The 13,647-nt window shown below is 52.8% G+C and overlaps 1 protein-coding gene across 1 annotated transcript in view; it reads right to left on the bottom strand.

The window, feature by feature from the left end:
• SNX9 (sorting nexin 9) overlaps positions 1–13,647 on the bottom strand; it is an 80,844-nt gene that overhangs the window by 23,980 nt on the left and 43,217 nt on the right. Inside the window, 5 exon segments of the mRNA XM_036022612.1 lie at positions 80–197; positions 322–447; positions 2,426–2,510; positions 4,918–5,068; positions 6,562–6,727. Of these exon segments, the coding sequence (XP_035878505.1) occupies positions 80–197; positions 322–447; positions 2,426–2,510; positions 4,918–5,068; positions 6,562–6,727 (646 nt within the window).

The raw sequence follows: 13,647 nt of genomic DNA, 5'->3' as shown, positions 1-13,647 counted from the left end.
CACCCCCCGCGGGGAGACGCTCGCCCCAGCCCTGCACTTGGCCTCCCGAGTCCGGCGTCTGTCTGCCTCGCCCACTCACCTGTGACCTGCTTGTCTGGAAGAGAAGGGATGGGGATGGCCGACCCGAACTTAACCAGGAGACGTTCGTACAACCAGTCGAAGTGCTTGTACCTGTGGTTTACAGATCGGTTCGTGTTCTACAGAACAAGGGAAAGAGGAGGAAAAGTCACAATGCCCATCAGAGACACTCGAGGAAGATGCCGGTCTCTAGCAACTAGCGGCAGAAGCGCGGCTCTGTGGTTTGACGCTGTGGGCACTAACCGTGGGCGTCAGCTGGTACTCGATGTAGCTCTTCAGCCCGTACATCTTGGAGCCCTTCCGGGGGTCCGCGACCACGCAGTCGAAGGTGGAGGTAGGGTAAACCCACATCGGGCCGTAGTCTCCGACCTGCACAGTGTGCCGGGAGAGTTAACATTCGTTACACGGAAAAACAGTGAGCAGAACTGATGTATCAAGTGAGAGTCAAAATTGAGAATCAAACGACTCTAAGACCCAGAGTCCTCGAGGGGGTCACTCCTGCCCCTGCTTGGGAAGTGACCCTGACGCCCCCAGGCCTGCAGAGCCGCCAGCCCGCCCTCTGCTCCTCAGGGGGCCACACCATCCCTCCCTCTAGTCCAGCTGTCTGAGTTACAGGTACAAAGGGCTGCTTTTTAAAAAACGTCTCATCTACCACAGGCCGAGTCCATGAAACAGAGAATCACACCCTCGGGGGTCAGATCGATGTCAAGCTGCCATCAGACTGTGTCAGCACTCTCACTCTCTGGATACCCGGGCCCAACTCTCACTAACGGTGGGAGGGGGAGAAAACGGGGTGGGGTATGCAAGTTCAGAGGTTCTTAGGTCAGGGCGGTGGCTGGGGGCCGGGGAACTTGAACGAGACCAAAGAGAAAGCTTCAAAGAGCTACACTGCCCATCCCCGGCCCTCAAGGAAGGGCCCAGACCCAGAAACACCCTCAAGCTGCAACGCGGGCGTCCCTCAGAGGAGCCACTGGGGGACCTGTCTCGGTGACTGGGACCAAGAGAGGCAATCCTGACCGATGATGACGATGACGAGGGCTCAATACCCAGGGGTCACATTTTATTAGTGGGGTGGGGAACAGGCACTGCTGTGCTTTAAGAGCAAAGAACCAGGTCTGCTTTCTCGCAGTTTCTTAAAGATGTGATGGCTTACCCAGGTCTCCTTTTCCACGCAGGAAGCCCACGCAGGCAAGCTGCCTGCAGGGATCACGGCCCAGTCCTACCTAAGACATTTGGGCCTAAGGCCCGGGGTCCTTTAACTCTGTCCCACCGCTGCCATGCTGTGACAAAGCCCCCTCAGAGAACCTGAGGGGCAGGGCCACGGGCTCTTAACTATGTGGGGATTTAAGTTTAACCAAAAGAGCAATGATACATGTTCAGTAGTTACCAGAAAGTCTGAAGAAAATGAAAGTAAATTAAAATTAATTTAATTGAGTGACATCGTTAAGAATATCTGCCTTAGAGTATCTCAGAAGACAATTACCCCACATTTGATTTGAGGAAAGAAGGAAAAGTGGGGTCTTGGTCACATCCCTGCTTTCTGGAGTTTTCTAGGTTTCAAAGTTGTAGGAAGAAGTCATAAAGTCAGTCCAATATCATTCTTGCAATTTCCTCCAGCTTCCCGGGACCCAGAGACCACAGAGAGAGGCCAGATGTCCCCTCTTCCTCGCCTGGGTCCCCAGCCCGCGGGGCCAGCAGGCAGCCACCAGAGCTCTCTGCTCTCTGCCGGAATTTCATCCGGGTGTGCCAGCTGTATAATGCTTACACAGGGGGTCTACCGGCCATCAGCGTCTGGGTGACACATGACAACCAAGTTATTCTGAGGCAGATATTCTTAACGTGTCCTGAACTCCCAGCTCTCACCTGCTGGCTCCTTATTCTGACCTGAGGGCTGGCGTACTGGAAGGAAGGCTAATTAGTACCAACATCATGGCAAAGGCACTTTATTCTGATAACATGCATGTACTTTGCCAGGAAGAAACCTAAATATTTGATCAGGGTTTATTAGCTCAACCTATATGGCTGGTAGAAAAGCAGTAAGTACATAAAAGACACCTCCAGACAACTTAGAGATGAAAAACGATTAGAGGATGTATGTGCTGTTGGTGCTGCTGGTTCAGTTACTAAATCTGAAAGGCAGAGACTATCTAAACAATATAAAGAACAGGCATTACTTTATGCTAATTATCTTCAGGACTCTCAAAATACTAACACATACTGGCAGTTATTTGGAGCACTAAATGTGTTTAAAACTGCTTTCCAAATGACTAATAATCCTTTTAGCTTTCAAGCACACAAAAGAGCTTAATCAGAAACAGAGCAAGTAAACAAAAATGAACACACTTACAATGATAGGAATTTTCTCTTTGGGTTTTGCTAGTTGCTTAGCCAACAAATACTGTTCCATCCCAGGTTTTGCAAATCCAGGAAACCTAATCATGAGGACAAACGGCTTGTGAGTGTCAGGTCTTCCTTTAAAAGAACTCTGTAGCTCTCGTCCACGTTTCCTTAGCCCGGCCATTCTAACCTCGTTCCCTCTGTCTTTCAGATGGACCAGACCTAGGAAACTGTGGTAAGGGGAACCCGGTACAATCAGATTGTTCGCGGGCCAACTCGCCACTTCATTAAGTGCGATCTGGTGTGAGCAGTGTGACTCCACAGAGGTGTGATATTTAGGGTGCTCTGTTTGCTTCACTGGGTCTGAAACACTGTATCGCCCCACGAAGAGGGAAGGGCGGACCGGAAAAATGCCCCCCGGGTCACAGGAGGAGATGTCCCCGAGCCCAGCAAAGGGGACTGACCGCCCAGGCAATGGCCATCACGGGCACCTCTGCATGGGAACTGAAGCTGCCTTTCGGCCCGCCCCCTGCGGGGAGCCACAGCCACCCCCAGAAACCGCCGCTGCGCATGAGCACTGGTGCTGTTTTCTGTTGGAGCTGCCACAAGGACAGTGAAACCAGTTCGTGAGACACAAAAGGAAACCAGTCTTCTTCACAAGAGACCTGAAACGTAATAAAACTGGCTACTTCCAGAAACCCAACCTAAACCCAAAGCACATTTCTAAAACCGGAGCAAGGCTGGGGCCAACGCACAGCCGCCTGACGCGTTACTACTTCTGAGGACACAGGGTACATTTGGGCTGCAGACATTTTTGCAGGTGCCAGTCAGGGCTGCTTTGATTTCGTGTGAACCTGGAATGAAATTTTAGAGCAGAAAACTTGTAAAGCCAACCCCTTCCCTTGGGAGATGAGGAAAGTGAGATTCAAACAGGTCGCCCAGCTCCCTCCAGACCCCACAGCGAACGAGAGAGCCGCAGGGCGGGAGCAAGGGAGGTGGAGCCCGAGGCCTGGGCGCCTGCCACCACCTCGCTTTCGAGCGACGGAAACTTGGCCAGTCACGTGACTCGCTCCCTGCCTCCTCACTTTCAAAGGAGGACGAAGAGCCACGTTCTGTTCTAACGGGTTTTAAGTATACGGTGTATTCAGGTTTGAATGGAGAGTAACATACATCACGGTGGACCGTACTGAAAACTTCAAATTTGACTCGAAGAAACAGGACACGGTCAACAACGAACGACTCCTTTTTTCTCATACAAGCAACTGGGCATAAAAATACATAATGGGAGAAACTAGACAGAGAGGCAGGGAAGGTGGGTAGCTGAGAGATGACAATCACGGATGCTGTTTAAACACTAAGGCGACTTGTATGACTTCTTCAACGTGTGCGCACGCGTGCAGGTCGAGCCCTAGGGCCCGAGACCTGGACACACTGGATCCGGCAGAAGTCAGGCCTGCCTGAGCGTGGTGGGGAGGGCAACGGCATGCGTGCAGCGATTTATAGTTTCAACTGGAACGTTCCACCTAAAATGTCATATGGTGTGCAGAATGACGTGCTTGTGATTTTGTAATAAAGGGCTTTGCATTTAAAAAAGGGCCGTTATTTGTGCCAGACCCTGTGTACAGCGAACGTTATGTTTACAGCTTTTTTCCAGACACAGATTAACACTCCTTGGTATCTGCTTTGAATCGTGGACTTGGAACACCGAGAAAAAGGATCAGGAACTCTAGAACATAAAACTACTCGGAACGTAACTGCTGCAAGAGGAGTACTCAAAGAGGCTCCTGCAGGCCACACCGGTGAGAGCTGCAGGCTCGCCCGGCGCTCTCCCCCAGGGGAGGCTGTGGCACTCTGGCCACACTGACCACGTGCTCTCCTGGGACGCAGCACCTCCACACGTGCCACTCTGAGCTTTCTCTTGTTCATCTAAAGAACTCCCAGTGAAAACCAAGTCTTACACACGCGAGGCGCCGTTTAGAGCACACAGCTCAGGAGATCGGGGGGGGGGGGGGGGGGGCTGGACCGGAACCCTGACCAGACCACGTACCCCTGTGTAAGGCGGGGCAGTTATTTAACCTCCCTGGGCCCGTTTCCCCCACGTATAAACAGAGACTATACGTGCTGCAAAGGGGCGGGAGGGTCACATGAGAATGCATGCCAACCGCGTTGCACAAGGCCTGGCAACACAGCAAGCCATACCTACTAGGAAAACACTGAAAAGAGTTACTACTTTTAATTTTCCTGGGACGTCAGCAATGAAACCTTGATACGTCATGCAGTTGATAAAGCTAAAGTAGTGTTTGCAGGTCATTAAGTAGAGCAAGTGTTTCCTTTAAAATGAAACAAACAAACAAACAAACTATAATAAGCTACCAAGCTAAGATCCGAGCAAAAGCGAGCCTCACGCAAAGCTTCGTAAATCCCCGAGAAGAGAAAAAGCCTCTTCGTCCCTCCCGTCTGCTCCCACGCGGAGCCCCCGCCTCCCGGCGCCCCCGAACCTACTTGTTGAGCGGCAGCTTCATGGACGAGGAGCCAGGCCGGCTGTTCCCGCGCTGGGCGCCGCCTGCTTCGGCCGCCTCGGAGTCCTTGAAGTAGGGAGAGGACGACTTGGGGTCGTCCCAGTCTTCGTCCCAGTCGTCATCGTCCCCAGTGGCTGCGGGTGGAGGTGGGGGTGGAACGCGGTCAGTGAAGAGAAACAAAGCACAAAGGGAACGACGTGATTTTCTGGTGGTAACTACGGACTGGGTGCAAGAACCGAAACGGGGGAAAGGGTGTGCCCAGGGTGCAGTGCACGCGGGAGGGGGACGGCTCTGCAGGCAGCTAAGGCTGGAATGGCAGACTCTGTCTTTTAGTGCAAAAGACAGGGCAGAAATGGCCTGAAGAGGACTGTCTGTCCAAGTAATTTCTCGAGAACCCAGACTGTAAAAACGCTACACAGCACCCAAGGGAAGGCCTTCCAGGGCCTTTATATGCTGATAGACCCAGCTGGGCAAACTTGCAAATAAGCAGATCAAATGCCTGGACTGGGGAGGTCAAAAGGCATGAGGAGAAAGCTCTGAGAAGGAACTGTGTTTAATGCTCACAATAATACAGGTGAGAGGAGGGCAAGGAGGGCCAGGCGGAGAGGAACAGGACGGGGGCGCAGGGGAGGGGAAGGAAAACACGAGAGACGAGGGTCACGGGGCAGCACCAGCTGCTCCACAGACAGAATCCCAGCAGCGGGTGAGGCTGCCAGCTTCCCCACTTCCCTCCTTGTCCATGGTCTGGGTCTCTGCCCCCAGCCCCCCCACCCCATGGTCTGATGCGTCCTTTTGACCATGTGACGGCCATGTGACAGGAAATGGCCCTCGACCTCTGCCCTCGGAGTGCTATCACGAGAGACAAATGTCAAAACAAAAAACAGAAGGAGCTGAAGGATCTGGGCTGAGGAGCCGTGTCCCTACAGAACAAAGGCCAGCGGTCCGGCTCCCGTGTCCACGTAGCCCACGACCCCCGGGTCTGTCAACAGGCCGGCCCCCTCCAGTGGGAGCTCAGAGCCAGCTCCGTGCCCTTCAGGGTCCCTGCGGGCAGGCCCCTCGCCAGGGAGCACGTTCCACTCCGGCACCGTGTGCCCGCGTGGGGTCGTGAAACTGATGAGCGGAGTTTTACCTTTCCACTTCATTTCAGAACAGACACGCATGCCCTTCCTTAATTCTGAATGGCTCCCCCTTCTAGAAATTCCTTTTCTGCCTCAGCATTTCCACTAATAGCCTGGGAGTCAAACAGGCCGTTAAGGAAAAGGTGAAACAGTTAAGTCAGAGGTCATACACTGGCGGGTGATAGACCGTAGTTGACCCATACACACATTTTCTTGCCCAAGACTTAAAAGCAAGTAAATGTGTGTTACTGGCCGAGAGTTTAAAGTGTTCTCTTGCTTTGCGAACCTGGCCGCTGCAAGCGTGTGCACTCGCGAGCCTGGCCAGATGGCCGGGACTGGACTCCGGGTCGGGGTTACCGACGACCCACAGCAGGCGCGGGTGCAGGGCCTGCTGCACGTGAACGGGGGGGCCCCCCCGAGAGCAGTTCCTGCGACTAGAACCCATTGTGCCTCGGGCGCCCTAGTCATGCTGAGGGCGGGCCCCAGAGCAGGCCCAGCCCCTCCCTCACCTGGTCCCGGGTAGGCCTGGGGGTGACCGAAGGCATTGTCCCAGTTATTGGCGGTGCTTCTTGGGGCTGCCGTCCCCTCCGCCTTGGCCCCCCAGCCATCCGTGCTGTCCCAGTTTCCAGGTTTGGGAGTACTCCAGCTTGACCAGGGGTCACTGCCACTGCCGACCTGTTGTCAGGGGTCAGAAAGAAAGACTGCTTGTGATTTCTAGAAAGCCTTCCTCAACTTCAGTAGGAGTCACAGGACAATGGAACACAGTAGAGATGTTGAAAGAAATCAGTAGGGCCCTTGCTAGTGTGGCTCAGTGGACTGAGCTCTGGACTGCAAAGCAAAGGGTCACTGGTTCAATTCCCAATCAAGGCACACGCCTGGGTTGCGGGCCAGGTCCCCAGTAGAGGGCGCATGAGAGGCAACAACACATCGATGTTTCTCTCCCTCTCTTTCTCCCTCCCTTTCCCTCTCTAAAAATAAGTAAATAAAAGTTTTAGAAAAATCAATAGAAATTTAAAACACTAAAAATTTTAAATAAAAATGTTAAACATGGAGGAGGGCACGGAAAGCAGCATCGACCCGATTTGATGATGTTAACATTCTGCCGTACGTACTTGGGATTTGACCGCCAGCGACCCGGGAGGGGCTGGGCCAGCCCCCCACTCCCTGGCTTCCTCCTTCCCCGAGTCACTGCTCCCTGAACCCCAGTCCTTCCCGCGTGTGCGCATGTACTGCTGCTGCGTGTGCCCACGTTCGTGACTTTCATTCTTTCAGAGTGGACTGAAGAGCGTTATACTGCGTGCGTTCCTCTGCAGCTTGTCTTTTCCATTCAGCGTTATGTTTGTGAGACTACACATGCTAACAGGTAGGACGCTTTACTCACTTCAACTGAGTTAGAGCAGTCAGTTGTATTTTTACTAGCATTTTTTTACTTGAAAAAGTAATACATTCCCAGTTTAAAAACAACAACAACAACAACCCTCAAACAGAATAAAAAGACACACACTTTAAAAAAAGTCCTCGGGCTGGGATAAAACAATTAATAAAAAGATGCCCACTGCCTTAAGACGCCAGTCACTCCTTCAAAGACGACCACCCCTAACCGACACCACCCGCACACGCACTCCCGCGTCCCGCCCACAGAGGCCTTCTGCGCGCTGAAACACGTCAGCGAGCCCAAACGACACTTTCTGCTCGGCACTGCTGCCCTGCCCCACCCGGGAGCCGGGCACGGGCTCCACGGCACGCCAGCACACAGGGACGGCGTTGTTCCTTCCCATGGACCCAGGCTCCGCTGCGCGTGCTCCCCGTGACGCGCCAGCACGTGGTGATGCTCGCTTACCTGGTTTCAGTGCTCGGCTCCTGCAAGGAAGGCTGCAGCCCACGCCCTGGCAGCCCCTTCCCCTCGCTCCCACCGGCCCACGTGAAACTCCCAAGGAAATCCGCTGGGTCCGAGACTGTGTGCTGATAGTCAGTGGACTCCGTCCCACTTTCTCCGAAGGGGCTGTGCGGTTCCATTCCTACACTCTTACATGCTGAGGAGTTCTGTCTTCCACAAAAGGGGGCTGTCTTACCCCAAAGTTAAAGTATTTTTCTCCCATTATTCCTGTAATTTTAGTTTATTATTTTTTAAAAGATTTTATTTATTTTTAGAGAGAGGAAGGGAAGGAGAAAGAGAGGGTGAGAAACATCAATGTGTGGTTGCCTCTCACAAGTCCCCTGCTGGGGATCTGGCCCACAACCCAGGCATAGGCCCTGACTGGGAATCGAACCGGCAAACCTTTGCTTTGCAGTGCAGGATACCAGTGCAGTGAGCCACACCAGCCAGGGCTAAATACGATTATAAATAAGATTTTGAGCAGGCAGTGCATGGTACCCAATTTCGAGGAGCACCTGCAGGAAGAGCACCTGTAGCCCACCTCTCACCCCTGCTGTACCCACCCAGGAGGCAGACACGGTGTTGTTTGTTTTTTTTGTTTGTTTCCGTGACTTAAAAATGTTAAATCTTTAGTCTGTCTGGAATTTACTTTGGTATAAGAAATAATATACCCCTGGCCAGGTGGCTCAGCTGGTTGGACCATCATTGTGTGCAGGTTCGGTCCCCAGTCAGGGCACGTACGGGGAGCAACTAATCGATGTCTCTCCCATCAGTGATCCTCCCTTTCTCCCTCTCTCCCCTCCTCTCTCTCTCTCTCTCTTTCTCTCTCTCTCTCTCTCTCTCTCTCTCTCAAATCAGTAAACATATCCTCAGGTGAGGATTTTAAAAAGGAAGAAGGAATGTAGGAATCCAACTTAATTTTTTCTCTTAGTCTGTCTGTTGCCCTATCATTTAAGGGATGACCCATCCTCCCCCACTGATCTGAACCGTCACCTTCCTCCTACACCGGACGGGGCCCGTGTCCAGGCTCTGCCGTGACCAGCGCTCTGCCCGTCCTGGCACCGAGCTGCCGTGGGCGGGGCCCACCGCGCAGGATGCCAGCAGTGCTCCAGCAGGACGTCTCCTGCTGGTTTATTTTTACACGTGACCTTGGGCATCAGCTGAATGTTTTACACCTAAAACAACCTGGACTTTAGCTTTAGAGTGTCAAATTTTTAACAATGTGTTGATTTTCATTTTCATCACCTTAAATGTACAGATAAATTCAGGGAAAACAAATATTGCCTTTTTCAATGTTGAATCTGTTTATACAGGAAAAGGGAATAGTTTCTCCCTCACTGGAGCCTTCTTTCTCACATGAAAACAATGTGGTGTGGGGAGACCGGGAGAGAGGGAGAGTGGGAGAGGGACAGTGGGAGTGGGGGCGGGGAGAGAGAGAAAGACGGAGAGAAGGACATGGCGGGGGAGTTACCAGAAACTTCCCCAAGCTGTGCGGAACCTCCTCCCTGAGGTTTCAGAGCCTCGTAACGTTGGCCTTTCCTTCTCCGCACCACCCGGCAGACGGGTGGCAGCTGGTGCCACGGACCAGAAGCATCGGAAACAGAGTATGTATTTTATATGTGGGAGTACGACTTCATTCCAACGTCTCTTTATACCCTCAGGGGAGGAAATGAAGGTACTAGTGATTCTGCTCGAAGATTAATAGCAGACACTTCAAATACACGACTGAGCTTCTCGGGCCCGTGGCTTACAAGATGACACCTTGAAGCTACTCCAGAGGGCACTGGAAACGCAGGCAGACACCGAGGGTGGCACAGTCCGGAACAGAGCTGCCCTCCAGCTCGGGCTGGGAGTTCAAGTCCCAGCTCTGCCTCTTCCGAGCCTGGTAACCTCAGCTGCAATGTGAACCCAGGCAGCCTGTCTCAGACTCGGAAAGACGGACAGGACTGAATGAAGTACACCCCAAAGAGCAGAGGGTTATACATTAGACCAGCAGGAGGACTAAAAGCCCAGCGTTGCCATGACAACTAGACTGGAAGTGTCAGCAAACTGCCAGAGGAACATCTTCATCAATGCTGAGGGGAAAATCGAACGTGAGCTATTCATAGCAAGTGTCCTAAAAAATTAACACTTAGGACAAGAACACGTAACATGATAATTCTCTTTAAAATGACTCTGCTTACAAATTGCTTGCAAAAATGGCCATATTATTTGGCTATGTATATGGTCTTAGCTCTCTAGGTTATAAAATCCTTGTAGGCGAATCTAGTCATTGCTGGCTTCTCGCCATCTGACTTTTGTTCCTTTTCCTGGAACATTCGCTCTATCTTGTTTTAATCTGACTCCTGCTCATAAATCTTCCCAAACCCGACCGACGGAAAACCTCTCCAGCTTCTCCCGCCGACTCTCCACCGGCCTTCCCGCTCCCGGGCGAGCGTCCTGACCCCCAGGCCCCACCTCGAGCAACGGCAGCTAAACCCAGCTCACACGGCCTGTCCCGGTCTGTTTCTCTCGCACCCACCCTGCAGGTGAGAGACAAGCCCCCTTTGTCCCTCACCTGCAGGCACAGGTCACACATGAACCATTCTGCTCCCCCTTAAGGTCGAGACCCCAAGGCACCTCTTCTCGGCTTATTTCCAGCTTTCCTCCCTCTCTCCCGTCTATCCACAGATGTCCTCCTCCTCCTCCTCCTCGTTTGCCTCCCTTTGGGGCACCAAACCCCTCCCGACTCTCAACCGCATGGTGTCAGACACTCTTCACTGCTCTCACTGGCCCTGGAACAAACCGCAGGCTCTCAGTCCACCCGCCCCTTCCCACTCTTCCTCCCAGGACACGCCCCGCTGCCCTCCCTGCCGCCAGCTGCCACCTCTGTTCCTCGGCCTTCAGCCTCCTTGCGTCCTTGCCTCTGCTCACGCTACTCTCTCCGTCGGTGCACACAGCCCCTTCCTCCTCTTCCTCAGCTGTGTCCAAGCCCCACTGCTCGAGGGCTCTGGTCCCAGAGCCTGCCCACTCACACCGCCACGCCTGCAGGCCCTCCCGCAGTCGGGCTGAAGTAGAGGTATTCGCACTTCAGGTGGTCACTCCGGCTAGGTGGGTCGGGGTACAAGCCTATCTTAGTCACAAAACAATTTCGCCCAACAATTCTCAAAATATCTTACATAATAAAGTGGCATGGTCTCAAATTTTTTTTTTTACTTGAAGTGGTTCAGAATGAGGTTCTCGATCATTCGTGTGGAATGCGCATTACTCCCCGTCAGACACCTGACCTCCGTAACACTGCCCCACCTCACAAACAGGGAGGTCGGTCTTCCTCCTGCACGCCGACCCGAGTCTCTTCTCGGGACACAGCCTGCCCGCCCTGGCCGATCCCACACGTGTGGGCTTCAGCACCTGACACCGCCCCACTCTTAGGGTAACCACGCCCCCCACATCCCAAATCGGTGCCAGCACACCTCGGAGAAGGGGGAGGGTACAGACAGGCACAGGCGGACAGAAGGACAGGCAGGTGTGTGACGAAGCAAGAACAGCGACACGTGAACGGTAACACTCAGAAGGCGGTTCCCGTTTGTTCACCGTGAAATCACTGAAGTTTTCAGTGCCCGAAGTCTCAGCAAATGCTGGTGGATCCAACACACAGAGTCCGGATGTACCATCGTCTGTCTCTGCACTCCACCAGGATGCACCCCGGGGACACGGCCCTTCTCCGTGTCCCTCAGTCACAAGCGACTCCCTGCTGCCTATGAACATGGGGCCTGCACGCAGTGGGTGCTTAGTAAATTGACTGAGCGCTTGTCAGATGAAAGCACTCCCGGAGCGTGTCTGTCTTCATCTGTCACACATGCACATTTCCATCCGTCTTTTGCGGAGACGGGCCGATCACCCCCGACTCTTCACCTCATCCCCGTGCCGACTAAATCCAGTGCCCCGTAAGGCCAGGCCCCACAGTTGCTGATTCAGCGCTCTCGAGTGAAGAGCAATCCGGCCTCATAGAACAAAGAGAGAGATGCGTTTACACTGCCCTTAGAGCTTGAGAAGCATTTCAGTGCGTCCACTGAGAGGGCTGAAGCACAGGCCGAGTTTCTGCAGAAAGCAGCCTGGCTCGGACCTGCCTGCACATCTGGCAAGACCCAGGGGAACCCGCGTGGCCACGGGGTGGGCAGTGATGGGTGTCCCTGAGATGACCATCCCAGGAAAGCTGTGCACCTTACGAATACATGCAGGAGATAAAAGGGCAAGAGTAAGAGTCCTGGTCCACTCTGGCTGGGGGGGGGGCTCAGCTGGTTGGAGAGTCATCCTGAGCACTGAAAGGTTGTGGGTTCGATCCCTGGTGGAGGCACGTATGGGAGGAACCAATACATGTTTCTCTCCACATCAATGTTCCTCCCCCCCCTTTGCTCCTTCCTCCCTCTCTCCCTTCCTTTTTCTCTAATAACAATGAAAACAAAAAAACAAAAAAATGTCCTCAGGTGAGGATTAAGAAAAGAAAAAGAATACTGGTCCACCAGGTGACTTTTAAATCCAGCGACCGCAGATTCACTGGAGTTTGATTCAAGTCAATCTCTCATGGGTACAGCGGTTAAGAACTGGGGCCCCAGGGCGGTCTGTCTGGGATTAAACCCCAGCTTTACCCCTTACAAACTGGGTGAACTTGTCCAAGTGACTCCATCTCCCTCAGTTTCTACGCTTATACAATGGGTGCAACAACTTTAACTTCCTCGTGGGAGTTTTGTAAGGACTAAATGATATAACATACGCAAAGCACTCAACACAATACCCAGCACACAGTGTGCCTGCAGGAGCGGTTACCTTGCTACATGGAGGGGTCATCTAGAATACAAAGAAAAGAATGAAGACTGGCAGTTCTTTGAACAAAACCCAATATGGCCAGTACACCTGCTGTTCTATGCTTTGGAGGAAAGACAAAAAGTCCTATTTCCAATTGGTTTCAACGCCAGATCACATGAAAGAGGTAATAACAAGCGTTTAAGATGTTTTCTATTCTAGCCAAAGACCTGTTTCAAACCTAAGGTTTCAGATACTTAAATGAAAGAGGAAGAAGAGAGAACTGTTTCACCTCATGCTCAACTGTAACCCTAACTCTCTGGGCCCTGGCACAAACGTTTTCTGAGCACTGAACGCTGGGACCTTGGTTTCCTCAAAGCCTGACCCCACTGTAACGAACTGGGCTGTGATGGCCGGCTCAGTAACATGCCTCTGGCCTCTGACTTCTGGCTGTCTACCCCGGTGAGCCCCTGGTCCCTCACCTGCAGGCGTGGGTCACACACGAACCCACTCCACTCCTCCCTAAGGTTTCAAACCCCCAGGCGCCTCCTCCTGGCTTCCTGCCAGCTCTCCCCTCTCTCGGGTCCACCCACCAGTTAGTTCCTCCTCCTCCTCCTCCTCTCCCTCCCGTCAGGGCCCCAAGCCCTTGCTGACTCTGCAATCCCAAATGTCCCACAGGCCCGAAGAGCTCTGCCAGATACCTGACACAAGGTATGCTTTACCTGACACAAGGACCTAACTGAGAAAAAGGTATTACTTGCAGGAGTCTTAACTGGTTCTTTCCTCTTGCATTCGAGTTTGAATTTTACCTTATTTATGGAAGAGGAAGGAGAAGGAGAAGATGAAGAAGGTGGTGACTGGCTGAGACTTTCAACACAACGAATCTGAGCCAAAATATCCACCTTAAAATAAAAAGGGCGCTCAGTAAATGCAGGGG

The sequence above is a fragment of the Phyllostomus discolor genome, chromosome 4 (genome assembly GCF_004126475.2).
Source record: "Phyllostomus discolor isolate MPI-MPIP mPhyDis1 chromosome 4, mPhyDis1.pri.v3, whole genome shotgun sequence".
Taxonomy (NCBI): domain Eukaryota; kingdom Metazoa; phylum Chordata; class Mammalia; order Chiroptera; family Phyllostomidae; genus Phyllostomus; species Phyllostomus discolor.
Note: the sequence above shows the minus strand (reverse complement) of the source record. Positions and strands in the feature narration are given on the sequence as shown.